Source organism: Engystomops pustulosus, chromosome 11 (assembly GCF_040894005.1).
Source record: "Engystomops pustulosus chromosome 11, aEngPut4.maternal, whole genome shotgun sequence".
NCBI classification, from domain to species: Eukaryota; Metazoa; Chordata; class Amphibia; order Anura; family Leptodactylidae; genus Engystomops; species Engystomops pustulosus.
In genome coordinates, this window is record NC_092421.1 from 72,083,280 (window position 1) to 72,111,102 (window position 27,823).

Here is a 27,823-nt window from a genome sequence, read left to right on the forward strand (position 1 = left end):
CTTTCCATCAGTGTTGTCTCTTTGGGGGAGCACAATGATCTGTGCTGTGAAGACTCCTTTTTGTTCCATTAATTGTTTAATTTGCTTGTATTCAGGAGGATGTGGATGCTGTACACAGGTGGGAGAATCCCTGGCTCCTCATCCTCATACAGCCCCCTGTTTAGGAACACAGCCTAATGCCACTCATTTATCCATTGCAGGAAATGGATAAATGGTCCGACACTCCAAATAATTGTATGGTCATTTCTATAGAAAAAAAAGCAGTCACTATGTATATGGCAGGGAATGGAATATTTGTGTGCAGCAAATAATTACATGCAGCGGGGACAAATCCTACAAGTATTTATACAACCAATGGTGTTAATTGAATTTCTACTCTCCGAATATCTATCTATCTATCTATCTATCTATCTATCTATCTATCTATCTATCTATCTATCTATCTATCATCTATCTATCTATCTATCTATCTATCTATCTATCTATCCTCTGTATGCTATTTTACTATCATTGGTACTAGCACTCCATATACACTCCAGCTAATCTAAATCTAAATTGTATTTTTAATTTAGCTTCCATCTAACTGATAAGAATTGTATTCATTTGCATCTGTTATTCTATCCCATTTGTGTTTCAAATGTTAAAAGTTTATATTAACCATCTATGTATCCATTTGTCTATATGTATGTATATCTGTCTGTCTATCTTTCAAGCTATGTAACCATTATCTGTCTATTTTTCTATCTATTCAACTAATTATAATATTTTAATAGTTGCACAGCAGCTCAGTGCAGAACACAAATCAGCTTCCCCCTAGTAAATGTAAAGGTAACAGATACTTATCTGTTACCTGGTAAGTCCTCATCCCATGCCAGTGTTGACATGGATAACAACTACATGTACAAATTGCTACCTGGACGCTGATCTCCACCTTCTACATAGGATTTTGTATTATCCAGAAGAAAGAAAAATCAGGATCCCATTGTTCCTTGTCATCAGAGCAGGGGTGGGGGGTCTATGGAGCAGAACCGAACCTGTTCTTACAGGACTCCACTGCTGACAATTGATACAACAACACCCATCAACCTCTCTTCTAGCAAAGACTGGAAAAGTCAAGGAGCGTTTTGCAGCCACTAAACCCTAAATAAAGAAGTTATTTTCTTGTGATTTGGTAACATGTGAATAATCTCTGTGAAATCTGGCGCTTGTTTGGGATTGAAACACTTTAATGAGCTCCCTTTGACTTCTCTAGGAGTTAGTATTGCAAACAGTGGACGCATCCCTCTGTTGTCACATACACAAGGGCACAACATATTTTGACTTCAAATATCTAAGTTTATTTTCCAGCTAGGTCACATGCCAGGGGGAAATCTGCGAATAAACGCTACATTTCAAAGTATCCAGGCCTGCTTTGATATCATTGAGCAAAAACACAGCAACAAATGATTGTAAGGGTTTAGTTGCTTCTCTCCTGATATCATCTTTATCATCATCACAAGACAAGTGGCTCTGCCAGGGCTGAGGGATGGGAGGCTGCAAGGCACAGGTTCAACTCTAAGTGCATAACACACACGTACACACTTGTATCATGTATACACAACACACAATGGCATCTTCTTTTTCGTGACATTTCTTAGCACAAATCTTTAATTGGCTTATGAAGGTTGAAAATATTTAGAAAAATTATGTCTAGAATGGAAGATCCAGCAACGATGCTGCAGCATTTTCCGGATGGCTGTGGGATTAGTTCCACTATGCTACATTCACTGGCTGGCTGATAGATTTTTATTTCATCTTCTTTAGGTAGGTAAAACTCAGGTATTCACTGTGGATCTTCACCCCATCAATTGTACTGATTAGAAGTAGCCAGGAGTGAAGAGATGGCTTTATAGGGGGAGAAGGTTTAGGTGCATAAAGTTGGTGGCAGCTGATAATCTCCTTTTATAAGGCAAGAGAAAATAAAATGTAGATGCTTATAGGGGTCCAGGTGATGATGGTGAGGACTGACATTTTAGAAGTTAGCAAAAAGGCGATGTAGTAATAAATAAAATTAATAATAATTATACAATATTTACTATTACTACTCATAATAATTTATCAATTCAATGATGCTGCTAGTACTAATAATGATAATAACAGTAATAAAATCTCTACTACTATTACTACCAAGAATACATTATAAATGTAATACTACTGCTACTAGGTATGATTACTAATAATAAAAATAAAGCATCATAATCACCCATATCACCATCGTCCTCAAATACTGGAGGACACCAAGAATAATATTAATCGTGATAATACTTGAAATACTGGTAATATCAAGGAGCATTATGAGCATCTTCAAATTGTGAAGAGGAGTGATAAAAAATAATACTAGTAAAGATGCATGAAGCAGTAACAGTCATCAGCATAATCGTCATATAGTGGAGACAAATAATAATTCCAATCATTAGAAGTACAACCAGCATTATTGGTAATAAGAATCTAATATTGGAGTAAAGAATAATAATGTATAAAACAGTAATATTTACCATATAGTGAATGCATATAATAATGATGATGATGATAATAACAATAATAATAATAACACAAATATACATACATAAAACACTACTTGTAATAATAATAATAATAATGAAATTCTGGAGAAATCACCATATCCTAGAGACAAGTAATAATACAAAAAAGTTATATTATATATATATACATACATATATATAAACACTAATAGTAATAAATATCAAAATATAATAACAAAGGTTATTATAATGTAAAATAATAAATATCACCGATTATTTTTAAATGAATTAAGCATAAATAATATAAAATGTTTCTAGTATTGCTGAAATCAAATAATCATTAGCTTTATGAAATACAAAAGGAAATGATATGATAATAATAATATTAATAAGTACATATGGTGAGAGGGAAAAAAAATAACAGAATAACAGGAATAATATTTAACTACTGCTACAATTAAATAATCAATCACAAACTATAAACTATTATTATTAGTAGTAGTTGCCTATAATGAAGTATTCCACAAAATCTCGTAGTAAGAATAAATAGAACGTTAAAACACCCCAAAAGTTCTACCAATATCAATACCATCATTTCTAGTCATTGTTACTGCTTGTCAATCATTATTTATTGTTAAGTAAACCATAACATTCCTATAAAATATTACTAATATTAACTAAATTATTATTAGTAGTAATAGAATACAACTTTTGATAATAATCTAAATTCCTATTAATATTGTTATTAGATGAAAATAAGGTATCACTAAAAATAATTGGAATATGATCTTGAAACTACTAATTACTATTATTAATACTCTTCTTCTTCCTATTATTATTAGAATAATATTTATAATTATTATTATAAATGTTATATGAATAGAATAAAGTGTCATTCAACTAACAAGAGAAGATTGCAGGGCTCTAACCTCCAATTAACGGTGTTGCTATAATCAGTGACTTCTTGACTTAATATTTACAAATGACATCTTGATTTAAAACCAGACTATTACGTAGAAAATTCCATATTATTATTGCTAGAACTGTGATTATTAGCACACCCATATATACACACAGTCACCTCCACATGTGATACTTCTGCCCCTATGAACGGATGAAAAGAAGACACAGGCAAAATAAGGAAATTGTTTTTTTTTTATTTCATTTTCACAACAAACATTCATTTTTTTGTTTTTGTTTTTTTACAAATATATTTTATTAAAAAAAAATTGTAACATGTTCCCAGATACAGGTGAGGATGGAGCTGCCTGTGCACCCCTTGCTCTAGTGTTATCCCACAGCAACAAGTAATGGAGACCAGAGCAGGACCCCTACAGCCCCATCCCCACATTGTATGGATCCTGTACATTTATAGAAATAACTTAAATTACATCATTGATTGTCCCTTAATACAAAGCCCAGCTCCTCTTCTCCTTATACACAGCACATTTCACCCTCCTGCCCCTTTAAATATGCAAATAATATCTGTCAATTCTTTTATATTTCATAGTCAATTTATTATTTTTTTTTTTTGTTTGCTTTATTTATTTTTTTTTTTTGTAATATGATCATAATTAAAGGGGCTCTTCTCCTATTGCACAATCCAAAACAAATATATTATAACATAACAAAACAATAAAGTGAATGTGAACCGTTGTTTCAAGTCTATGAGAGAGAGAGACAATGTTCTGGATAAAAAGATCTGAGGATTTAGTGAGAAGATTTTAGATAATAAATAACAGATCAGTGGTTTTATAATAAAAAATAAAATAATAATAATTAAACAGAATTTTTTTGTTGTATTTTTGTGTACAAAAATGAGCAATACAATAGTGTATACAGTGAATGTAATAACATTATAATAATACAGTGCTCTCGCTTTCATCACTTGGTGCCAGGGGGGGTTCAGTATTTGGCACATGGAAAAAAAAATTGTTGAAATATAACATTTGCCCAGAATAAAATATGTTTTTTTTTTGGTGGGATTTTGTTCACTTTAAAAAAAAAAATCAACTTTTTGAAAACCTGTATTTTTAAGAAGTCCTGGTGTGAAGTTGCCTTAAAAACGTTGCAACAACTGCAACACTTTCAATACTTACAAATTTTTAGTTTTTTTTTTAATTTTAGTTTGTTTTTTTTTTCAGAGAAGTCCTGCAGCTTTATTAATTGATGATGGATTGTCCTGACCACCAGAGATTCTTATAAAAGATTTGTCCATCACTATGCTGGTACCAAGGTGATGCCCCTTCAGACTGGCCTCAGTAGGGGGACTGATGTGACCACAGGATGGGAGTAGTATACTGGATGGGGGAATGTCAGGAGGGGCTGGCTGACTGGCACATTGGCCGCAGAGCTTGCACTCTCTGCGCTGGAGGAGTTCTCGTGGTACAGGATGGGCACTCGCACGATTCTCTGGGCAGCTGCATGGCTGAGGTTGGCAGCCTCAAGTTCTGCTGCCAGTTGTCTTTTCCACTTGTTTCTACGGTTCTGGAACCAAATCTTGACCTGGGTCTCTGTCAAGTGAAGAGAAGCTGCCAGTCCTGCCCTCTCTGAGCTGCTGAGATACCTCTTCATATCAAAGGTGGACTCCAGCTGGAAGACTTGGCTCCTGGAGAACACTGTCCTGGTCTTCTTTTTCCTACAAGGTTTCTTATCTGGACTGTCCTCCCTTTTCTTCCAGTCCTCGCCACTCTCATCCTTTTTGCCCCCTTCCTCAGGATCACTTTCTTCCAGGATGATCTCTTCTGGGCTCTTGGAGTCCCTCTCCTTGTGGTCTAGGTCTTGTTTGAGGTTATGGATGGGTTCTGGAGAATCTCTCTCTCCACCAGAGACAGGAGAAGATGGACCGAGCAGGAGGCTCTTCTCAGGAACTATCAAGACAAAACAAAACAGAGAAGTCATCAATCATTGTCCCAATAACATTATCTCGTTACGACCAATTTATCTGCAGGCAGGAACATGATGCAATTAGTAAGCCCAGAGCAAGGTCAGCAGCATGAGAAGATATCCCACCGCCATATATGATATCTTTAAATCCAGGTTACTGGTGTACAGGATAATTAGAAGCATTTCACCCCAGTTAATATTTAGACCCTGATATATGTGCCCCCTTTGGTCCCCTGAGACCTTATTTGAATAAGTGCACTTTATTTAGAGCCCTATGTGTCCTCTATGCAGATCCAGAAAAGAGGAAGGTAATGTGAGTAGATGATGAGAGTCCAATCCACCTTTAAAAAAAGCTCAATTTCCTCTCCCTCCTATTTAACTCATTATCTTTCCTTTCATCCATCAAACTCTTCCCAAAAAAGAGCTATCAGAGAACATCTGAAACTCAGCAGCACTTAATACACCTGTCCATTAGGACATTACCAGGATCTAATTGAAATGTATCCTCTTACCTCCAATAAATTAATTCTTGCATTAGAAATAAATGCTTCAAAAAAATTAAGATCGAGTTCGGTTTGATCGCACGATCATGCCATGCGATATTTGAGGATATTTTTGTATATTATAGAGCAATCGTTGTTGTGTTTTACGCAATACAGAATATCTAGATGAATTTACCTTCAGTCCTGGGGGTATGGGCTCCATGAGTCAGGGTGTAGGAGTACCACCATGCAGGGGATCTCTCCAGGTAATGTGCAGGTAAGGCGAACCTCTGAGTTGGGATCTCCAGCCTGGGGAAGGAGAGGTCTGTCAGAGGGGATAAGGCAAAAGCTGCTGCATCCAAAGTCCCTTTGATGGGGGTGAAGAGGGCTTTTGGTGGTCGCACAGCTTTAGGGGGCTCACAAGTCAGGAGGCTCTTGATGGAGAAGGGGGACTCCTTAGCAGGGGTGCTATTGCTTTCTTGTCCAGTTTCAGGCATGGCTAAGATCAGCCAAAAATGTTTTTTTTTTTTCTTTTTGTTAAATGAAAGTTTTCTTTGCAGTAAAGACCCCTCCTAAAAATCCAGGAGACTGTAGAGAAGCTGAAAAGGGGGACTACAACTCCCAGGCAAACTTCTGATAGGAAGGAAGGCCAGCAAGATACTATAGAGCCATCCAGGGAGTAGCAGTCAGCACCTGCAAACTGGGAAGGCTGATAGCAACTGGGAAAAGGCAAGAGAAGGAAGAGTCAAAGAGGAGGAGGAGGAGGGATGGAGGGAAGAGGACCGGGAGGTGGAAGAGGAGGAGGAGGGATGGAGGCAAGAGGACAGGGAGGTGGAGGAGGAGGAGGGATAGAGGGACATGGACCAGGAGGAGGAGGGCTCAGCACACAGCAGCACTGCCCACAACCTTACACTCACTGCTCTGGGCCTACAATTAGGCAGAAATGAGGACAGGGCTATTAGCACAAAGGACATGGCTTTAGTCAATGGCACCCATGTGACAGCTGGCACACTCACTGGCACACACACAATATAAGGCATACTACAGGCGAATGTCTTGCCACTACTTCATAGTTGTCACAAACTTCTCCACCATCACCTGTACATTATAGCATCACCATCCATACAACAGCAGCTCTGCCAGCTCTACCCCTGCCAAGTGCTGCCCAATTACTTACCATATAGCAGAACGGCTATGTGCATCATATAACAATAAGGTGACGTCATGAATGACAATTGCTCCACCTGCATCTGCCGAGGGAGTCAATCAGATGATTTATACAGCAATCTACGTCCAATCATTATTGTATCGATCGAAAGAAAACTGGTGATGTGCTGCACTAAATATCACCCCCTGGATGTGGCAGGACGAAGAGAATTCACATATGTCATAAATTCTATCTTTAAATATATTCTATGTTACACTTACATACTCCTCATCCTATCTATCTATCTATCTATCTATCTATCTATCTATCTATCTATCTATCTATCTCATAACTATCTATCTCATATCTATCTATCTATCTATCTATCTATCCATCCATCTATTCTATCATTTATTAATTCTATCTATATTTCCATATATCCAGTATCTACATATCTAACTACCCATCTATTATTTACCTATCCAACCATATACCTATGTATCTATCTATTTTGTTCAGTTCAAATAAGGTTAATTGGTAGGAACAAATACACATCAGTATTGCCAAAGCAAATGGGGAGATTCTGGAGTGAGGGATATCTCTCCATCTATCTATTTAAATAATATCTACCTACATACATTCTATCTATACATCCCATAAATATATATCGGTCTACTGAATCTATCTATCCCTCAATTTCTATTCTATATATCCATCTATCTATCTCTCTCTCTAATGGCCCTAATTTTCTAATCTGTTTCAATCTGAGAGTGGGTTCTTTTCTCTATGTATTGATGTTTCTTTTCGGATATCTCAAATATTTGCCCTATTTAGGACGAGGTTTCTGAATTTCTCTGCCAGTTGTTTCCCTTCTGCGATGTATCTTTCTATCTTCTGTATATCTATCTATCTATCTCCTCATACTTTGCTATAACACCTGCTCATGTAGATGACTGAACAGAATAACTTTCCCCTTCCTCCAGCCCCTGTGTGATGTGGGTCAGCACATTGTATTGTATACATATAGTGCGTCACTCCGATCAGTATATAGCAGATTTTGCTGTATATTAGGAGGCCGGATCTGAGTGTCCTCTCTCTGTGTCACACTGTAGATCTGTGTGTTGTAGTGTCATTGGTTGATTGTAAGCCTTTATTATCTATACATAATAATTTCTATCAATTTACCAAATATGTATATATATATAATCTGTATATAATCTATCTTCTATATATCATCTTTTTATATATCACTTATCTCATATCTATCTATCTATCTATCTCATATCTATCTATCTACAAATATCTATCTGTCTAAATTTCCATCTCACAGTGTTATTGATGTGAAATATTTTCGCTATTATCTAGTCATCTGTTGTCTATGTAATGTGTCATCTATTTATCTACCTACTATCTATTTATCTGATACATTATTTATGAGAGTATAAATCTATCCCATATGTTCATATTATCTATCTCACCTCTATACAGATTGTATTTGTATAGATCTCCTTGGTATATATGTCTTATGAGTATTATCAATACTTTATGTATCTCATATCTAATTATCTCTAATGTACCTATCTATTTATCTAGCTCATATCTATCTAATATCTATCTATCCATCCATCTTTAATCTATCTATATCTAATCTCCCTTAATATCTCTTGATACATATATGATTTTCATAAATACTATATGAATCTCATATCTATATTTATCTATAATTTCTAATATCTCTATATATCTCAAATAAACATCTAATAAATCTACATATATCTAAAATATCTATCTACCTCTAATATCTCATATCTATCCCTCTATCTATCCATCCATCTCTTTCTCTCTATCTATTATCTATCTATCCCTCTATCTATCCATCCATCCATCTCTTTCTCTCTATTATCTATCTCTCTCTCTATCTATCCATCTATCTTGTATCTCTCTCATATCTATCTATCTATCTATCTATCTCTCATATCTATCTATCATCTATCTATCTCATATCTATCTATCTATCTATCTCTTTTCTCTCTATCCTCTATCACTTATGAGATGTTTGTTAGTCTCGATATTTTTATGACATAACATCTAGAGGACACGACGCTTTCGGCTTGTGCTCGGCAGTAGGGGTATCATTAGCTCCTGACAGATGTAACTTTTTGGGAATAGATGCGTTTTTTTTCCGTATAATGTGACCGGCGTCCTTCTGTCGGTGTGACAGGCCGGGTGCGGGGATGGATGGCGGGAGCTGCAGTGAATGGAGCAGCACCGTATGGAAATGTCTGCGGTGTTTAATCTTCCCTCCTTACAAAATCGCTCATTTTCCAGGAGACTGATGTGGAAGCCGCGCGGGAGGAATGGCTCCCCTCGTGTGGAGGCGTCTGTGCGTTTTATGGCGCTCCACAACGAAATATGTTCTCTAAAACGAATTCTCAAACGCTAACAGTATTGTTAAATAGACGCACAACGTAAATAAGTCATAAAAATCAAAAGTAACAGCCAGGAATTTGTACATTTTAGTGGCTCTTGAGGTAAAAAGGAGGGGAAAAAAAAGTGTCGATGTTTGAGCGCCCTCTGCTGTCCCTTCTGAGGAAGTGAAGATAACGCAGCCTCAGGGAGTGTGGACAATTGTGCCCCAATTTCACCCATGGTGTAAAAAAATACCTCAAAGAAAAGCTTCTGGAAAATCCACATTAAAAAAAGAAATAGAATATGCCTCCCATTTCATTCAGTAGGAGGTAATTGCTGATTTTTTAACAATTGTGGCTCGTGAAAAAAAAAACTAACATGACGAATTTCTGTGCGTTCACTAATGGTTCAAAATCTGCTGCCGAAATAAAAGTTAAAATTTATGTAAAAAGCGCCTCACGCTTCCTTGCAAAAATTATGTTTCCTGCTACAAAATCACCTTTCCAAAGTGGATTTTTTTTCTATTAAAATCATAGTTTTATGCCACTGTACGCGACCCGGCCTGTGTATAAAGCAGGGGGCGGCACATTTTTTTTTTTTTTTAGTTCACCTTTAACATGGGGCGTGCGACACATTTCTGTTGGAGTGGTCCGACTGAGCACCCAAACGCCCCCCCCCCCTTATTTATGTCGCAAGACGAATAGCGCAGTCACGTGTGACACACGTGTGACACAGATGTGTTGGACACTTCTAAAATAGATTGCGCAAAGTCCGGCAGAAAACTGGCCCACGGCCCTTAGTAAAAGTGCCCCAATGTGTATTATTTGCGTTTATTTCAAAGATTTTCTCCCGCAGTGTCATACTGTAGCGTTATAGTAAATGTGATTTTGACAAAGTGCTACAGACATTAATTATTTTTGGCGCAGGGTGGGATATAAATGTATTAATATATTGGTGCACGGACTAAAAGGTTTAGAACCCCCTAGACCGTCTTTTCTGCCGCAGCTTTGCAGATTTTTGTGTGTTTTTTTTTACATAAAAGTCTATTTGCAAGTCAAAATCTGCAAGAAATCACAGATTTCATGCAGATTTTACCACAAAATTATGTAAGATAACAGGTGAAAAAAGTGGGAAAAAACCAAGTGCATGAAAATCAGCATTAAAACCGCAATTCACAGAAATCCGCATGAAATGCGAACGTAAAATGCATATATTTTGTGAGGATTTACTTGTGGTTTTTCCACATGACAATCCAGAATCTGGGATCTCAAGACGGGACAGGTACACAGAATTATGCTACATGTATATGAACATGGGCTTATCACTGGTCACAATAATCCGTGTTTTTTTTGTGGCTCATATGTCTTCAGCGTGTAATCAGTTTCTGAGCCGTATGGCGCCTACGTCACCCATATTTACAATTACCATGCATCCAAAAACAGGTGTAGCTTTAGGCAGAAAAAACGTGCGATTTGTACCAATCTTATTGATCGTCAAAACCCACCACCCACAATTCATATCTATTCCAGGCCTGGGCGGGCATAGATTTCAGCTATCACCTACACCATATTTTTGAGAAGCTATACTAAATTTCATGTTTCACACCACTTTCAGGGCAGCAAGGCCAAAAAGTCACAAATTTCATGATGTGCGGTAGGAATTATGACTCTTTCATTTCTTGGCGCACAAGGCATGATAAAGCCGAAAAAAAACCCTCGAAATTTATTGCAGACGGATTTTACCACAGATTTTTTGTAAAATACCCACAATTAACCTGCACCAATGATGCAATACCACCACAAAAAAACCCCTTCAATTTGCACGGGGTTTTGCCAGCACAAAATTTAGGAAAGTTCACTGCTGGTTTCTGTTGCAGATTCGACAATTTGCAATGAAATTCACTTCAGAATTCAATGTTTTGAATGCAAATAGTTTTTTTGGGGTTGTGAACTTTACCCTATGAATTCTAAAGAATGAAATCTACAGTGAAATTCTGCCACATACATTTTCTCTGCAGAACAGCGGATATTCTGCGGTCAATTCTGTATATGAAAACATGCAGTTTTTACACCACATTATGTATGTACCTTCCATAAGGTTGCTCTAAGGTTAATACTTAGTAAATATACCAGTTTTATCAATTTAACCAGTCTGACATTTGAAGAGGGTTGTAATATTGCAAGGCAGCCATTTTGATGTGTAGACATTTATGTAATAAATGGATAACTTTACCTTACCTCAACATATCCTGCTTAGGCTTATAAAAGGGGAACCCAAATATATTGCCCTCTATAAACCATCCATATTCATATATATTTATATTCAAGGTTTATATGAGGTTAAACTACAACATATTTTTGGAGGGAAAATTGTGAATCTAATGACAGACAAAATGGCCGCCATTGTGATCTAGCATTTCCAGACTTTGCAGATCTGCATAGGGTCAAAATATGTTTTGTAGAAGTATTGATGATTGCCACCCATTGTCATTAAGTTGAATTTAAGATTTTCATGAGAAATATTCTCCTTAAAGTTCACTTTTCTTTACCTTAAAGGAAGAGTTTTCACTTTTATTTACCTCAGAAACCCAGTTAAATAATCTGTGATGGCTTCTATTTTACTATTTGCAATAGTAAACACTATATGTACCTATAACAAACTCCTGTGTATGTCTGTACAGGTTTTGGGTTCAAGGAGAATGTATTCCCATTTTGAAACCGTAGTTGTCACTCAGCTGCATTAGTTGTCACTTACTGAGATTTCTCACAGACAGATATATTGATGAAACAACTCAATTGACTTTTGCATTACTTGACAGAATGCAACATCAGAATTAACTGGTGATTTTCATGAGGGAAATATTGGCATTTCACATCTTATTTTTGAGGGAAAATTTTGAATTGTGTGACAGACAAAATGGCCGCCATTGTGATCTGGCATTTCCAGTCTTTCAAGAGACAAATCTACATAGGGGGATAGGATTTGGGTTCAAGGGGAACATACTTTCATTTTGAAACCGTAGTTGTCACTCACTGGGCTTTCTCAATTGACTTTTGCATTACTTGACAGAATACAACATCAGGATAAACTGGTGATTTTCATGAGGAAAATATTGGTATTGCCATATATATTGCCCCCTGTAAACCATCCATATTCATATATATTCATATTCGAGGTTTATATGAGCGTATTTTGGAGGTAAAATTGTGAATTGTGTGACAGACAAAATGGCCACCATAGTTATTTAGCATTTCCAGTCTTTGCAAATCTGCATAGGGTCAAAATATTTTAGTTAAAGGGGAATGCACCCCTGCATTCGATGAGTGCCCCCCATTGTCACAAAGCTGAATACAAGATTTTCATGAGAAATATTCTCCTTAAAATTCACTTTTATTTACCTTAAAGTGACAGTTTCCACTTTTATTTACCTCAGAAACCCAGTTAAATAATCTATGATGGCTTCTATATTACTATTTGCAGTAGTATATACTATATGTACCTAGAACATACTCCGGGGTATGTCCATACAGGTCCTTATCCACAGCCATACAAGAGAAGGTATTATTTTGTATTAGGACTGACAGAAATGAACTGTAAATCCTATATATCAGGAGTAATTTCATGGCCTGCCATAAATCGTCCCCTGTTTCTTAGGTCACTTTCTTCTGACTTAATCTTGGTTGGGGGGTCAGATAATAATTCAGTCCGAGCTCATTCTTAAAACCAATAAAATTTTGATGCAGTGATCTACGGTTTCTGAGACCGCATGCCCACCTTCCAACCCGCCATAAATTACAGCATTTCCAGGACTTTCGCACGTCTATTAACCCATTCAGTGCTAGCGGCACTAGCCATTATAGAAAATATATGCAAGTTTAACGACAGAACCTTTTATTTTCAGATAGTCGAGGATTCGGTAACCATAGGAACAGCTTGATAGCAAAAGCCGCATTTAATCTCAGAGCTTGATTTACTAATGTGAAGAGTAATTTACTGACGTAAGAGAAAGGATTGCATTGATTATGGGCTTTAGCTTTCCATTATTATGATACCCACTAAAGCATAAGTGTCGCTTTAAATGTGAAAAATAAATTGTCGGCGGTTGTCACTGGCATAATTGCTACATCCATTTTCTTAATAGGCTATTACAAAATACCATAAGTTAGTGATTTACTTAAAAATGCAAAGATGATGTTCACTGTTTGTTCTCATTGTGGTCGCTCATCTTTATACAAGAACTGATCCATGGCTCCATTCATTTATTGTGAGGCCCAAGTCACTGCCAAATCCTCTGACATATTTAGTAATGACTTTTGCCGGATGTGGACCATTCAACTTTGGCCATGGGCTATCCATAGCTTCATATTCCTTACTTCACAGAGAACTGTCCTATTTTGGGCTTTTGGGACAGATTTATTAAGAAATAAAAACATATGAGTGCCATAACTTTTTTTCTTCCATTGACAAGCTGTATTAGGGCTTGTTTTTTGTGGGGTGATTCATATGTCTTGTTTTGGATTCATATAATGGGGGGGGGGGGGGTTTATTAATTCTGTCGCAACCTCGAATGGAAAACATAGAAGGAAAGCATAGACTGATGTAAAAGTAAAGTAAAGTAAAGTAGCGCAAGGCTGTAAGTAATTAATGGGTAGACGTAACTAATCAGTCCTGCGCCATAAAAATGCCGACATCATTGAGATGTGCGGCAAAATCTTACATGGACTGCGCCTTAATTTTGCTATCTAACCATTTTTTCCCTATTGTGCCCCAAAATTTGCGCCTAAAAATGTCAACAAAATGCACATAAATGTGACGGATAATGTGGAAAAGTTAGGCCACGCCCACTTGCGAAAAAAAACACGGATGAGTCGGGATAGTCGGAAACATCTGTTCCTTCTGGCACAACTTCATTATAAATGATCCGCAACACTTTTGCGCCTAAAAAAAGGTGAGTTCCCAACAATTTTTTGGCGCAGATACGATAAAACATGTCCCCCAATGTGTTACATGAATATACAGTATATGCATTCATTATCAATCTAACAGTTTTATAGTTTGGGCTGCGACCCGGGGCCTACGACTTCTAGGACACCCATGGCCAACCAATCCTCTACCAAGTTTAATCTTACCCTATAGTGATTAGATAGAGAGGGATATCCTTACACATGTGGGCCAGCACTCAACACACATGTATGCAAAAGGTTTCCAGGACCTTTGAAGGCCCTCCAAAGTTCCTTCATCGGCAGAACAGAGAAAGAACAGTTGAAAGAAGGGATCCACCACCTTTCCCAAGAAGCCTGGTGCGGGTTCTGTATGTAGGTCATAAATGGCAACATTTAAAAAAAAAATATACACCTGTAGGTGCTCACAATGTTCATACAGCCCCGGACCCATGACAGTCCTTATCTGCCCTGACAGACATTAGGCCATGGAAGCCCATCAGCACATCAGGATCTCCAGGATAAAGGATTGTAAACCAAGCACACTTTCGGTATGTGCCCCCTTTGTCAGGATGTGCAAAATTATGTAAATGAGCCAAAGGGACAGCAGGCACCATGGGTGTTAATGGAGCTTGGGGCCCCTCAGGCTCATTTACATAATTTTTTAAAGCAAGGGCATGGGAAGCGTAAAGGGAACCTGTCACCACATTTGCACATATACAGCCAGTGACAGGTTCCTATTGAGCCCTATTAACTAACTGACCCCCTTCTTTTAGCTAAAAATTGTTTCATTTCATCCATATAAATCACCTTGTATCTGACCTCAAGAAGTCACAGCTGACTCCATGGACTTCTACTCCTTTCCATCCTCCATGGAGGCTGTTTTGATTTAATGTAATCACATCCATGGTGTACTGTTTGCTATTCTTACAAGGCTAAAGGACCCGCGATGATGTCACCATGGTCACATGTCATGAATGTAACACAAGGCACCGTGTAAAAAAATTTGACACAATATTCCCCAACTGTACATAGAGCTTTATATGTCTGTAGTTGAATATTAGCAGACAGTCCCTAAGTACAAGGAGGCAGGGCACTGATGTGAAGAGACACAGAGCTGTCAGTCAGAATAATGGGGCGTGGCTCACTGCCAGCCTGCGAGAGGGGAGTCACAGATGCCAGACATAAGTCACAAAAGCTAATTTTCATATCATAAAAATGTCTGTAACTAAGGTACAGTGCCCCACTGGCAGCTAATTTTAGGTGATATGGGGAGGACTTATAACCCTTTATCAGCAGGCATTGTTACTCAGGGTGGTCAAAATCTGGTGACAGGTCCTCTTTAAATAAGAAGATCCTGCCAGAAGGGGCACACACCAGCATGTAAGTGTGCTTGGTTTACAATCCTCAATCATGGTGGTAGATTTCCTTTAAAACTTCCCTTCCCATCGTTAATCTAGTGAGATGTCATGGTAACTATTCACCATGGCATTAAAGAGGTAAAACTAGGTAAGAGTTACTCTAACAGGTTATGTTATACAATATGGGCACATGTACTAGAAGTAACAATTCTAGGCGCTATGGGGTTTGTAGATTGGGGTCACCAACTTGCATTATTTAAATCTACAGGGCTTAGTCTTCATTGGCATTTCGACATTATCAACCGTGATTCACTAATATCGTGCGCCCGATATCCTGCATGTGTCGCTTCCCCGCTCAGGTCCGCCGGAGGACACCTTCTTCTTCCTGGTGCATGTAAGTGCATTGTCTTGCGACATAAATTGAATTTTAAATCCTGCGCTGAGTCTGAATCAGTCGGATCGTCTGACGGCCCGCCCCCCCCGATTTCTGTCGCATGAAAGTCGGCGCGGCTGTGCCACAATTTGATCGCGTGTGGCACAATCCCAGTTAAATACCTGTCCTAGCGGTGCAAATCCCGAAAACTTTGAAAATCCGACGAAAGTGCGATCTGCGGACCCTTAGTAAATAAGCCCCAGTATTCCAGTTCTATTCTCCACATATGCATGTAGCCCTCATTCCTGAATATAAAACTCGGGAAACCTTCTCCCTTCCTGCTTCTTTCTTCTTTACAGCCTTCACCTAAACCAACTTCAAAGGGTTCCTAACATCAAATGACGATGCACGGAGTAAAATCTAAAGTCGATACAAACCAATTATTTCCGGAATGATTGATAGATGTAGAATATTATATTAATATATAATGAGACAAAAAAGATGTAATTAATAGTGTGTTTACTTCTCTAACGACATCATCGTGACATCACAGGGGGTGTGGCTAATTAGGTAGCGGAATGAGCCCTTGCACAGAATGCAGAGACGTGTGATATTTGATGAATTTTTTCCCTTTTGTCTAGCTGGAGGGGCAGCTGTTCCTCTGATGAGAGGCGCTCAGGCTCCCCCGACCTAACTTCTACTTAACAGGAACTGAAAGGGAAAATAATGTATGGGGGGAGTGTTAAATTATTAATTTCATAGCCGAGATATTGATTCTTCCTGTGTGAAAATGACAAATGGTGCTGAGCAGTCACTGATTCCTATTAAAGCGATGATGAGAATAGTAGGCTGCTGGATGGCTAAAGGTTTTAGTTTAGGTATTTTTATAGCTAAACATCCATCACCATCTAACAAGCAAATGATGAAAAATCTCACCCCACTAACAATTCTTTCTCCTTGACTTTTATTTGCAATCTACAAAATATATATAAAAACTAATACGTGGAAAATAAGGCACTTAGATTAGTTTTCTCACCCCCTTGTGTGCATTTTTCGGATCAATTTTAGATTTTTTTTTTTTTGCTTTTGTGCAAAATATTGGCTTAGTAGAAATGATGGATACAAGAGGGACCATTACCAGGAATTGCAGATCGTATCCCTTTATGAATGAGGGAACGGATGACTAGGGCTTTGGTGTAACCCTTTCACTGCTCGAGACATGAGGATTTTATAGATTCTCATGGTAATATTTAGTGCATGGTGTTAACCAGTTGCATCGTGGGAGGTATTTAATGAATACTAGAATACCTACTTTTGTAATGAGCTAAATATTAAATTGTACTGGCTAATGCTCACTTCCACCTATCTTCCCTGTTGGGTCCATAAAAATTTGCCCAAACTGGGGTTTGGGCATGTAATATATGCTACCATACTTACTTGGACTGTTACAGAACCATAACCACCTCTTCATTGACTTGAAGACTTTTTCAACTAATGTGATATCTCTATAAAAGACACTGTTCTATAGCTGCCCTAGCTGTAGATGCAATGAAAACTTGAGTCTCCAATTGTGTCATGGTGTCAGAGCTGGAAACAACACTAAATGGGCACACACTCCATGTCATAGAGGAAAAATTATTGAGGGAAAATTGAACAATTGGAAAGAGACTCTAGGACCATGTTGGAGACATGGTTGGGCATGGAGAATATAGTTTCTATATGGAACCTTGCGGCACATTTACCCAAATGTGCAAAAATGTAGGTACAAGATGGTTTCATGAATGCTTTATTGTCATTGAAGACAAAGAAATGTTGAAACCTGGAGAATAAATTCCTGGGAAACGCTTGTTTAGTGTGCCCAAGAATCCTCCTGCAGTGGGAAGCCCAGCTATGAGAGACTACTAGGAGTGAATAGATGTCGTATTTGATGGTTCACCAGGTTGTCACATCAACCGTGGAGGCTCCACAGGAAAGTGTCAAGTTCTGCCCCTGTTCACACAACCTCAGGTTCTCTAATGACTGATAAAATTCACAGAGTGAGCTCAAAGAAATCAAACCAAGACAAAGTATGGTATAATATCTCAATCTCTGTAAAGTGATGCCATAAAAGGCTAGGCAGATGTTAGATGCTTTATTTGCGTCACAAAGTATTATACAGAAACCTTCAGTTGGGGTAGGACCTGGGCTTGGTTACTTAGGGATAAAGAAGTAATGTCCACAGTCCATTAGTTGGTAAATTATTACATGGGCATGCAGACACAAAGACTCTGTTTTCCCTGGAGTGGGTAATATTTGTAAATCCAGATGTAAAGATCGGCTGAGGGGGGTCTTACATTCTTCAGCCAAAAAAGTGAACTTTGCTCAACTTCATCCATAGTCAAACGTCCTCTTAGTTTCAACATTCAGCAAGTATATGAAAAATAACAACATTTTCTTTAAACATATAACAATACTTCACAAAAGCACCTCCATATTGAACCAGTTCATCACTGGATCCCAGATTAGGATACTGTTCCAGTTTATAGTTCTCAACACCGCTGCAAACAAAGATAGTCAATGTCTTTCTATCCTGGTGTAATATTTTGTTTCAAATTTAGATTTGTATGTATGTTTTGTGCAATACCTTCCAATGTAGATTATAGAGAGGGGTCCCTTACCAAATAATGGAAGGATTGCTTTATTCCCTTCTTATTTTTCCATTTTCTTTCTATCGCTCGCCTTGCCTGGCATATATAGAGGTTCCTATGCTATGCTTTACAGCCGGAGATTCTCCTAGGACTGCGGCTACCTAAATCTCTCATAAACCTTCCTGCCTATGAAGGTGTAAGCACTTGAGCACTAGAAAATAAGCTGCTTTGCTAGAATTGCCCCCTAAGTCAAAATGCTGCATTGCCTCAAACTGCGATAGAGTTTATCTAAGTGTAGAGGGCTGAGATAGACTGATATCCATCATGTCTATTTGTGGTCCCCAGGTATCGTGTGCCTGCTGTATGCAGGATACAAGCCTATGGCAGCAGAGATCTTATCATGGAATAAGTACTGGAAGACTGTGTTCATTGTGTACAATGAGTGTTGAGGATGGGGGAAATGTACCAGGGACAATATTCAGATCAAATCTCATACTTCACTCAAAACCCCAATTCAAGGGGTTGTTCACTTTACACAAATTCCAGCAAATAATTGATATTGTTTATGTAATGAAAAATTTCAACAATGAATTCTTTACGGTTTTCTAAATCTCTGCTTGCTGTCACGCAACGAGCAGCTTTGTTCTTTACTTCCTGTAGATAAACACCGGTCTATGTCATGTGATGTCACACAGGTGCACGACTCGTTATATATCAGAGAGTGTAATTAGCGATGCATGATGCTAACAAATCATGCACCTGTGTGACATCATATGACCATGGACCGGTGTTTATCTACAGGAAGTAAAGAATGAAGTTTCCTGTTGCATGACAGCAAGCAGAGATCTTGAAAATCGTAAAGAATTGATATAGAAATTATATTGGAAATTTGTATAACTTTTCTTTACACAAACAATATCAATTATTTGCTGGAACATGCTTAAAGCGGACAACCCCTTTAATGTACTTCAACTTTGTGTTGATATTATGATCTATTTTTTTGGGTATAGGATTCTGTGCCAATCAACTTTATGATCAGTAGCAATTATAAAAAGCTCTGCTATTCTGGCTTGATAAACTATAAACTTCCTTCCCGTATGAAAACGGTATGGTGCATGGAACACGCCGCCATTTTAATACATTTTTCGCAAAAGGGCAGTAAAAGTTTTATCATTACTGCAACATTAGTTAGTTTTCCATATGGAATTTTTTAGCTTTATGCCGATGGTGGTTCCAAACCATCCTGCGTGCTTTGTACAGAACATGCGTGTATTCCGCCATTTTTGGATTTGAACTTTTCGCAAATTTCGCAATTTTCGGAACATGACACAAAGTCCTGCATGTGTCACCTACAGGGCACATAACCCTAATATGGGCGTCTTTAGCCCCCTCTTTCTGTCTGGACGCCCTCTGTCACCGAGTGTGATGATGTGTGAGAGGGGCTTAAAGGGCTTGTTCTGGAGCTGTCAGCCTAAGATATAGATATGGACCAGATTACAAATTGCACAGAGAGCGGCAGAGAGGGGAGCCATCAATAAGGCAATTTCTAATGTCATAACAGCTGCGCTTTTTTTTTTTTTTCCCCTCTCCTTTAGCACGGCACCTTTCAAAAAATTTCCTTCTGAAAATGCTACAGCCGACCATTAGGGCTGGATTGTGAATTTAATGGATCTCGTACAAATAATATTCCATCGGAATGGAAAAGGTTGAAGCCACCGAAGACAGATGAAGCCATAAACACGTATAATTGAGAATCAAAGACCGATAAATTTTAAACTGCTATTCATTTTGCCTCTTAGATGATGATCTATGAGTTAGAGCTGCCGGGAAAATGGAGGAGATTACTCGGGGAAAATTATAACAATAAATTTTCCAAACATACACCTTGATTATGCTTCGATTTTTTGGAGGCTAGGATTGCTGAGGAGCTTGCTGGCTAAATGGCTCCATAAAGCAGAGGGTGTGCAGTGTGCTGGGAGCAGCCACAGCCTGCAGGGGAGATTCTCTCCGGGAAGCAGCCCTGTAATTTATGGCAGCACAAAAGCCAGTCAGATCAGGCCTCCATATCCCATCAAAAGGAACGCAATTCATCAAACTCTAGTTAACAGCTTGAAACGCATAAACCGGACCTGCTAATAGCTTTCCAATTTATTAGATTGATAGACTAATGTCTTCCCGGGGGAGGGATTGCAAAAAAAAAAGAATCACCCCTATCAGGACCCTCCACCCCCACATTGGTTTATGCAGGACCCATCTTTTTTTTTTTTTTTAGGGATATCACCCCATTGTTTTAAAATGAGCAATTGGGAAGAGACAGGACACTGGATGCACTGGGAAGGTGAATGTCATCAAGCAGTGGGTGCGGTATGACAATGTGTCATCTATCAGGAATGGGGATGATAAAAACGTGAATGGGGATTGGGTCCAGTTTGGCCCTGCAAGATCTCATCAGTACTGGGCAGAACTTTGTGTGAAAGGGATTTAGGCAGAATTAGTGCAGAATTTTCATAGTAGCTAAGAAGGATTTTGTCGCTGCAGGGGGGAAGGACAAGCTCAACCTTTGCGTCACCCTGAATCTGCAGAAATAATTGACATATTATGGCTTTATATGTGAATACACTGCACCACCGTCAGGGCTGGCTCCAGCACTGGGCATTACTGGGCAAGTGCCGGGGCCCAGAGCTGCAGGGGGGCCCACATAAGGCTGTACATAAGGAATCCAGGAGGGTGAAGGGGGCTGTATCTAATGAATCCATAGGGGGTGAGGGGGCTATATCTAATGAATGCATGGGGATGAGGGGGGCTATATCTAATTAATCCATGGGGATGAGGGGAGCTGTATCTAATGAATCCATGGGGATGAGGGGGCTATATCTAATGAATCCATGGGGATGAGGGGGCTATATCTAATGAATCCATGGGGATGAGGGGGCTGTATCTAATGAATCCATAGGGGGCAAGGGGGCTATATCTAATGAATCCATGGGGATGAGGGGGGCTATATCTAATGAATCCATAGGGGTTGAGGGGGGCTGTTTGGGATGATAAACTAGGGAATATTTTAGGGAACAGGAGACTGTTTCAGTTTTTGAATTTTTTATGCCGCCACGTAAGTTCACTGCAAAGGGGCACAAAGAGGCTGTCACCCAGGGGCCAACCCTGCCACCCGTTACTCAGAACAGCCAAAGTACTGCTGTACACAAAGAGTAACTTGTAAGTCTTATGAAATTTTGGAACAGCCTTCCTTAGAACGTTGGCCCCAATATATCCTGCCTGGTGCAAAACACATGAAAAAGTCACAGATGGGGTCACATGCCCTTTTGCATTAGGCAGGGATACCCCGTCCGGTCACATTTACTACACCGTGTTCCATAAAACTGCCACAGGTTATAGCTGAAATCTACGACAGGTCGAGGAGCTTTACCGGAATTACTATGAGCTCGGTACATTGTGGTTTGAGTGCGCCGATGGGCCAGTAGTAATACGTCAGCCCCATTGACTCATACAGCGCCTCTGTTATTCATCCAAGAATTCACATTCCCTTTGTATCAGGATGTCTCTCTAGATAACCAGCACTGATTGGACGGTTTCAAAAACGTTTAAAGACACATCCCCAATTGTCAATTTATTCACATATTTATCATTACAATTACACCAACCCTTGCAACGTTTTTACCAATTTTTGCAACGTTTGTGTGCAATAATAATAATTCCTTTATTTATATAGCGCACACAGATTACACAGCGCTGGGCAGAATTTGCCAAATCAGTCCCTGTCCTCAATGGGGCTCACAATCTAATCGACCTACCAGTATGTTATGGAGTGTGGGAGGAAACCGGAGGACCCGGAGGAAACCCAAGCAAACACGGAGAGCATGTAACATAAGACGTGCTGTAATGTTAGTCACATATAGAATGGGCTCTTTCTAGCGTTGGCAGCTTGATCCATCCCCTCCCTTTAAGATGCAATGTTCTGCATATAGCACGGTGCACAGGTTTTAAAGTCCTTCATAACTTTCCCCATTGGTTACTGCGTTTCAAGGGTTAAATGGCTTTGTAGAATGAGGCCCTTCAATGACTGCCGTAAAAATGCTATTGGCAATGCAGTAATGAATGGGGATATATGTGAGTATATATATAGGTAAATACTCCACACGCCACCACTGGATTGACCCCCAAAACGGGGCGAGCCTTTAACCTCTTCACTGCCACAGGCCTATAATCTAATACCTGGGAATTTAGAGGAATTGTACATTAGTCTGCTTGATATGGTACGGAGCAGAACAGATGTACATGACCTTTAAACCTCAGATACAACAACCATTAGTCATGTGCCGAGGTCTCAGAATCTGCCGCTGTGTGAACAGGGTCATTTACTACCATAATACATGTGACAATCACTGTGGATACAGGTCTGCCGGGGGAATCCTATCAATTATACAGCGGGGGCCAGTGTATAAAGATGAATGGCGCAGAAGACATATACACATATTACCCACAAGAAAAAGCAAAAAAAACCCCGAAAAGCCGGATGACAAAGCAAAAAGACAACATTAGGGTCACAATTTTAAAATATCCAGTGAAAAACCAAGTGAAAACATGACAATTATATTGGGGTCCAGGTATCAAGAATGAACCCAAATTCCCTAGTAATACCCACAATTGGTGCTGGCAGTGATGTGGGTGTTAACCCGTTAAACCCCAGTGATGTGTAGGCACCACCATTTTGGGGAAGATCGTCCCAAAAATGGTGATGCAAACCGCATTAATTTAAATGCTGCTGGCAGCTCGGTGGCTCAGTGGTTAGCATTACAGCCTTGCAGTGCTGGGGACCTGGGTTCAAGTCCCATCCAGGTCAACATCTGTAAAGAGCTTGTATATTCTCTCCGTGTTTGCATGGGTTTCCTCCGGGTCTTCCGGTTTCCTCCCACACTCCATAACATACTGGTAGGTTGATAAGATTGTGAGCCCCATAGGGACAGGGACTGATTTGGCAAACTCTGTGCAGCGCTGCGTCATCTGTGTGCGCTATATACATAAAGGAATTAGTATTAACTCAAAGGTCCATGTTGAACTTTTTGGTTTCGGGTCTGCACAACACTATACAATAGTGCATTGATATGCAGGAATCTGGGAAAGCTGGGTAACAATGTGTGGTTCATATCAGCCATATATAAGAAATAGATACTGGAAACATATTGTATTATGAGATGTTTTTACTTTTACAACAACTTGTGCTGGTTATTGGGTATAAATAAAAAGACAGCTGCTGCCCCCTAGTGCCAGGGAAGGGATTTACAGGAAGAAGTTCAATCCATCAATTTCTTTCACCCTATAGTGATGTACAAGTTATTTCCTTAAATGGATCTGGTCCTTGTTATTTATATAGCATCAAAATACGATGCAACAAGACAGCACCAGGCCCTGTACTGCTCATCAGTGTCCTCACCTCATACACATACACAGGGATGGGGTTTTAATGTTGTTTTATGTTTTTTTTTATCATTTATTTAGTAGGATTATCTGTAATAATGGTAGGAAGATAGAAGGAAGGTTTGAATAGATGGAAATGGATATGTAATTGTATTCGACATTTACAGCCAAAAATCCTTCCGGAAACCCGAAAAGAATTGAATCATAACAGAAAATAAATGAAAGTAAACATACTAAGCGAAATGTTTGTCATTGCAACGGTTATGTATAAGGTTTACTCTTAATTTTTTTTTTTATTTCATCTCATCTTCTTCGTGTATTTTACTGTTGAAGAGAAACCATAAAAAGTCACCAATGTGTTTCACAGGTTTAAAAATATGTCATCAAAAGATGCAGAAAAACACACATTGGAAGGGATTTACTAATTCTGGCGCAAGCACGACTGTCGGAATCGGAGATCAGTCTCTGGAAAGCACAGCCCGATGTATTAAAGTGGCGCACGGTTGTAAGTAATTAATGGCCAGACGGTAATAATCAGTCATGCGCCATAACAATGCCGACATCAATGAGATGTGCGCCAAAATCTAACATGGACTGCGCCTTAATTCTGCTCTCTGACCATTTTTTTCCTGGTCTATTGTGCGCCAAAATTGGTGACAAAATACGCATAAATGTCATTGATAATGTGGAAAAGTTAGGCCACGCCCACTGGCAGAGGAAACAGCTGTTCTTTCTGGCGCAAACTCATTATAAATGATCCGCAACAATTCTGCACCCCAAAAAACGAAAGATCCCAGGATTATTTAGGCGCAGAGACGATAATACATGTCCCCCACAATGTAATCACCACTCTGTAAATTCACTATTGGATGGGATTTTAACAAATCTCATCCACAGGCTGCAGGAAAAACAAGGTTTTAAAATCGGAAAAAAATACCTACCTCAAGCAAGGGCCCCTCATAGCTCCAATGGCGGTTCTTGATGTTTGATGCTTTCGTTATGTCAGTGCTCACATCATGTCCGTTGTGTATCCGACTACTAAGGTAATCCCTGACCTCAGTGATCAGATGACCAAAAAGTTGAATCACAGGTGCATTGTGGGAACATAGCCTAACAGAATAAATCTGCCATCGGCCCCTTTAAAAAAATGTAAAAACCGGACAATTATTCCAGTTCTCTCATCCTACAAAATGCAGCGACAGAGAGGAAACCGCTGCAAGAAACGCTGGGACTGGGAAGGGGTTAACGCTTTTTGTAGATTCTCTTGCTCAAAAATAAATTCCCTGATATTGGCTCGTTTAAGAATGAAATTACTCTTAACTCCCCTTGTTCCCTCACCCAACCTCTCGTTTCCCTGATTTATAGAATGGCTTTTTTTTTTTCCTGGCCGTATTTTATTTTTATCCTTATGCATTTTATCGGCATCGGGCTCCTCAAGCATTTCCCGGTGAGGGATCCCCAGTGTGTTTCCCCAATTTATTTCAGCATTACGTTCTGAAAGCTTTTGCATGCTCAGTTAACTCCCCACTTTCTCTTGCTTTTAAACATTACACATGTGCAGGATATCTCCCAATCACCGTAATGTGATGCATGATGGATGGATAGTGCTCCGTGCTGGCGACCACGGACCGGCCCGGTGCAGGCACCTGTGTTTTGGAGGACACAGTAACCTTCATGTGGGCATGTTAGCTTCACACACTGAAACTATTTCATGTTAGAGAGCTGAATTTTGCTTTTTATTTTAAGACTAATACTTACTGCACTTTTACTGTCTAAACCCATGGGGTCATAAAGTAATATTGGAATCCAACTCTAATTACATTCTTGAAAATGAGTGAACCCGACGGTCGGATGCAGCCGCCTGACCCAGATATATTGCGGCACATTTACTTACCCGTCCGGAGGAGTTAACAGAAAGTGCATTGTCCGTGTATAATGCCCTGTGCCGCGATTCACTAAGATTGTGCGCCCGATATCCTGCATGTGTCGCTCCCCGCCCAGGTCCACCGGAGTTCACCTTCTTCTTCCTGGTGCATGTAAGTGCATTGACTTGTGACACAATTTAAATATTAAATCCCGCGCTCAGATCGAATCCGTCGGATCATCTGACGGCACGCCCCTGATTTCCGTTGCATGAAACCCCTGTTAAATACCTGTCTAAGCAGCGGAAATCCGGAAAACGGCGAACAGACCTACAAAAGTGCAATGTGCGACCCTTAGAAAATAAGCCCCATTGTCAGATTGGCGAACCTCTGCCCAATAATAGCCATGTCTAGTTGCTTGGGGCGTCAATTTGCCCGATGTCCGAGTCAGGCGGCTGAACCCGACCATCAGGTCCACTCATCTATACTAACAATAGAATAAGAGGTCGATTAGTAATTCTGGAGTCCTAAGTAAAGCGGCTAATGCGTAACTGCACGCCAAATGGCAGAGCAAGAAGTCTATTGCTCCATGCTCTAACATTGCTTTAAACTGTATTGGTGTCCTTAGGAGTTTAGCATGGGGCTCCCCTAAACTATGTCCCCCGCTATTCCCTTGGGTTGTTTTATGCATTTATGGTTTATGCGTTGGTTGCAGTGGTCAGGCTATACTTCTACAAAATACCCCACGTACTCTCCCAATGGAATAGCTCACATAGGTTATGTACTACTCTGGCTCAAGCTCAAGGCTGCTTTAATCTCTGGTGGCCCAATGGATATACAATAAGTTCCCAGTAGCCCTGTGTTAGGTGCCCACTCCTTGGTAGACCTGAGGAATAGTCCTCACATTATGGAAGCTCAAACCTGGTGACTCAATGACCAAGCACTTTCCCTAGTGGCCAAGTGTCAATGACATGATGATTTCACATGTTTCTAGGTCTTTAGCATTCAGTAGACCTTTCTCCATGTTTCTAAGGCCGGTGCCACACGTAATGCTTTGTCTGCGTTTGAAAACGCAAACCCAGACAAAGCCGCACCCACCGGGACGGCCCGCGGCCCGATCGCATCTGCTTTTCTATGGAAACGCCTGCGATCGGGAACGAGCCGCTGGTGTTTTGCGTTAATTTAATGCAAAACACCGACGGCTCGTATCCGATCGCAGGCCTTTCCATAGAAACGCCAATACGATGGAGCCGCAGCCCACCCCGGTGGATGCGGCTTTGTCTGCGTTTGAAAACGCAAACGCAAGCGGTAGGTGTGGCACCAGCCTAAGCCTTATTTCCCCCCCAACCTTTACCATTTCGATGTTCGACTCAAAGATAGATGTCTTAAAATCCAGGATGGTGACTTATGTAATGTCTACAGTGATCCAGTTTCATGTTACCGGCCTCCAATGCAAAATCAGTAGAAGGGCGCCAATTATAAGGTAAGTATTGGTACTTATAGTACCGTCTCTTCATATGGGGTAGAGGCTCCATATGGTTCCCCATGAGGTTCCAGGGGTTTAGATGGAACTGCTCAATCTCAAGTTATGTCACTGTCTCCAGGTGCCTGTAGAATAAGTCCTGATGAATATGACTATATACTGACCACATACAACCATGAGGGTGCGTCCACACGTTTGCTTTTTCAGATGCAGTTTCTGGAGCCAAAAGCAGGTGTGGATCATAATGATTGAGAACATATCATTGAAAGAAGTGTCTCCTCCTCTCTTTTCACTACAC

General features: G+C 39.6%; 1 protein-coding gene across 2 annotated transcripts; it reads right to left on the reverse strand.

The window, feature by feature from the left end:
- Nucleotides 1-4,590: 4,590 nt before the first annotated feature.
- Nucleotides 4,591-25,493, reverse strand: HMX3 (H6 family homeobox 3). 2 transcript variants are annotated; one of them, XM_072130138.1, is made up of 3 exons: nucleotides 25,122-25,493; nucleotides 6,087-6,199; nucleotides 4,591-5,392 (listed from the first exon to the last, which is right to left on the reverse strand). In XM_072130138.1, the coding sequence occupies exons 1-3, from the start codon at nucleotides 25,139-25,141 to the stop codon at nucleotides 4,770-4,772; spliced, it is 756 nt and encodes a 251-aa protein (XP_071986239.1). In that variant the 5' UTR covers nucleotides 25,142-25,493; the 3' UTR covers nucleotides 4,591-4,769. The 2 variants fall into 2 exon arrangements, with proteins under 2 accessions (XP_071986239.1, XP_071986238.1); XM_072130137.1 differs by lacking the exon at nucleotides 25,122-25,493 and having other exon boundaries at nucleotides 6,087-6,615.
- Between the last annotated feature and the right edge of the window lie 2,330 nt (nucleotides 25,494-27,823).

What these genes read in the sequence shown, in the direction of transcription:
- HMX3 (XM_072130137.1), bottom strand. Translation starts at nt 6,387, where the DNA reads ATGCCTGAAACTGGACAAGAAAGCAATAGCACCCCTGCTAAGGAGTCC. An exon ending in CCATACCCCCAGGACTGAAG is followed by an intron (nt 5,393 to 6,086) that starts GTAAATTCATCT and finishes TTGTCTTGATAG; the next exon opens with TTCCTGAGAAGAGCCTCCTG.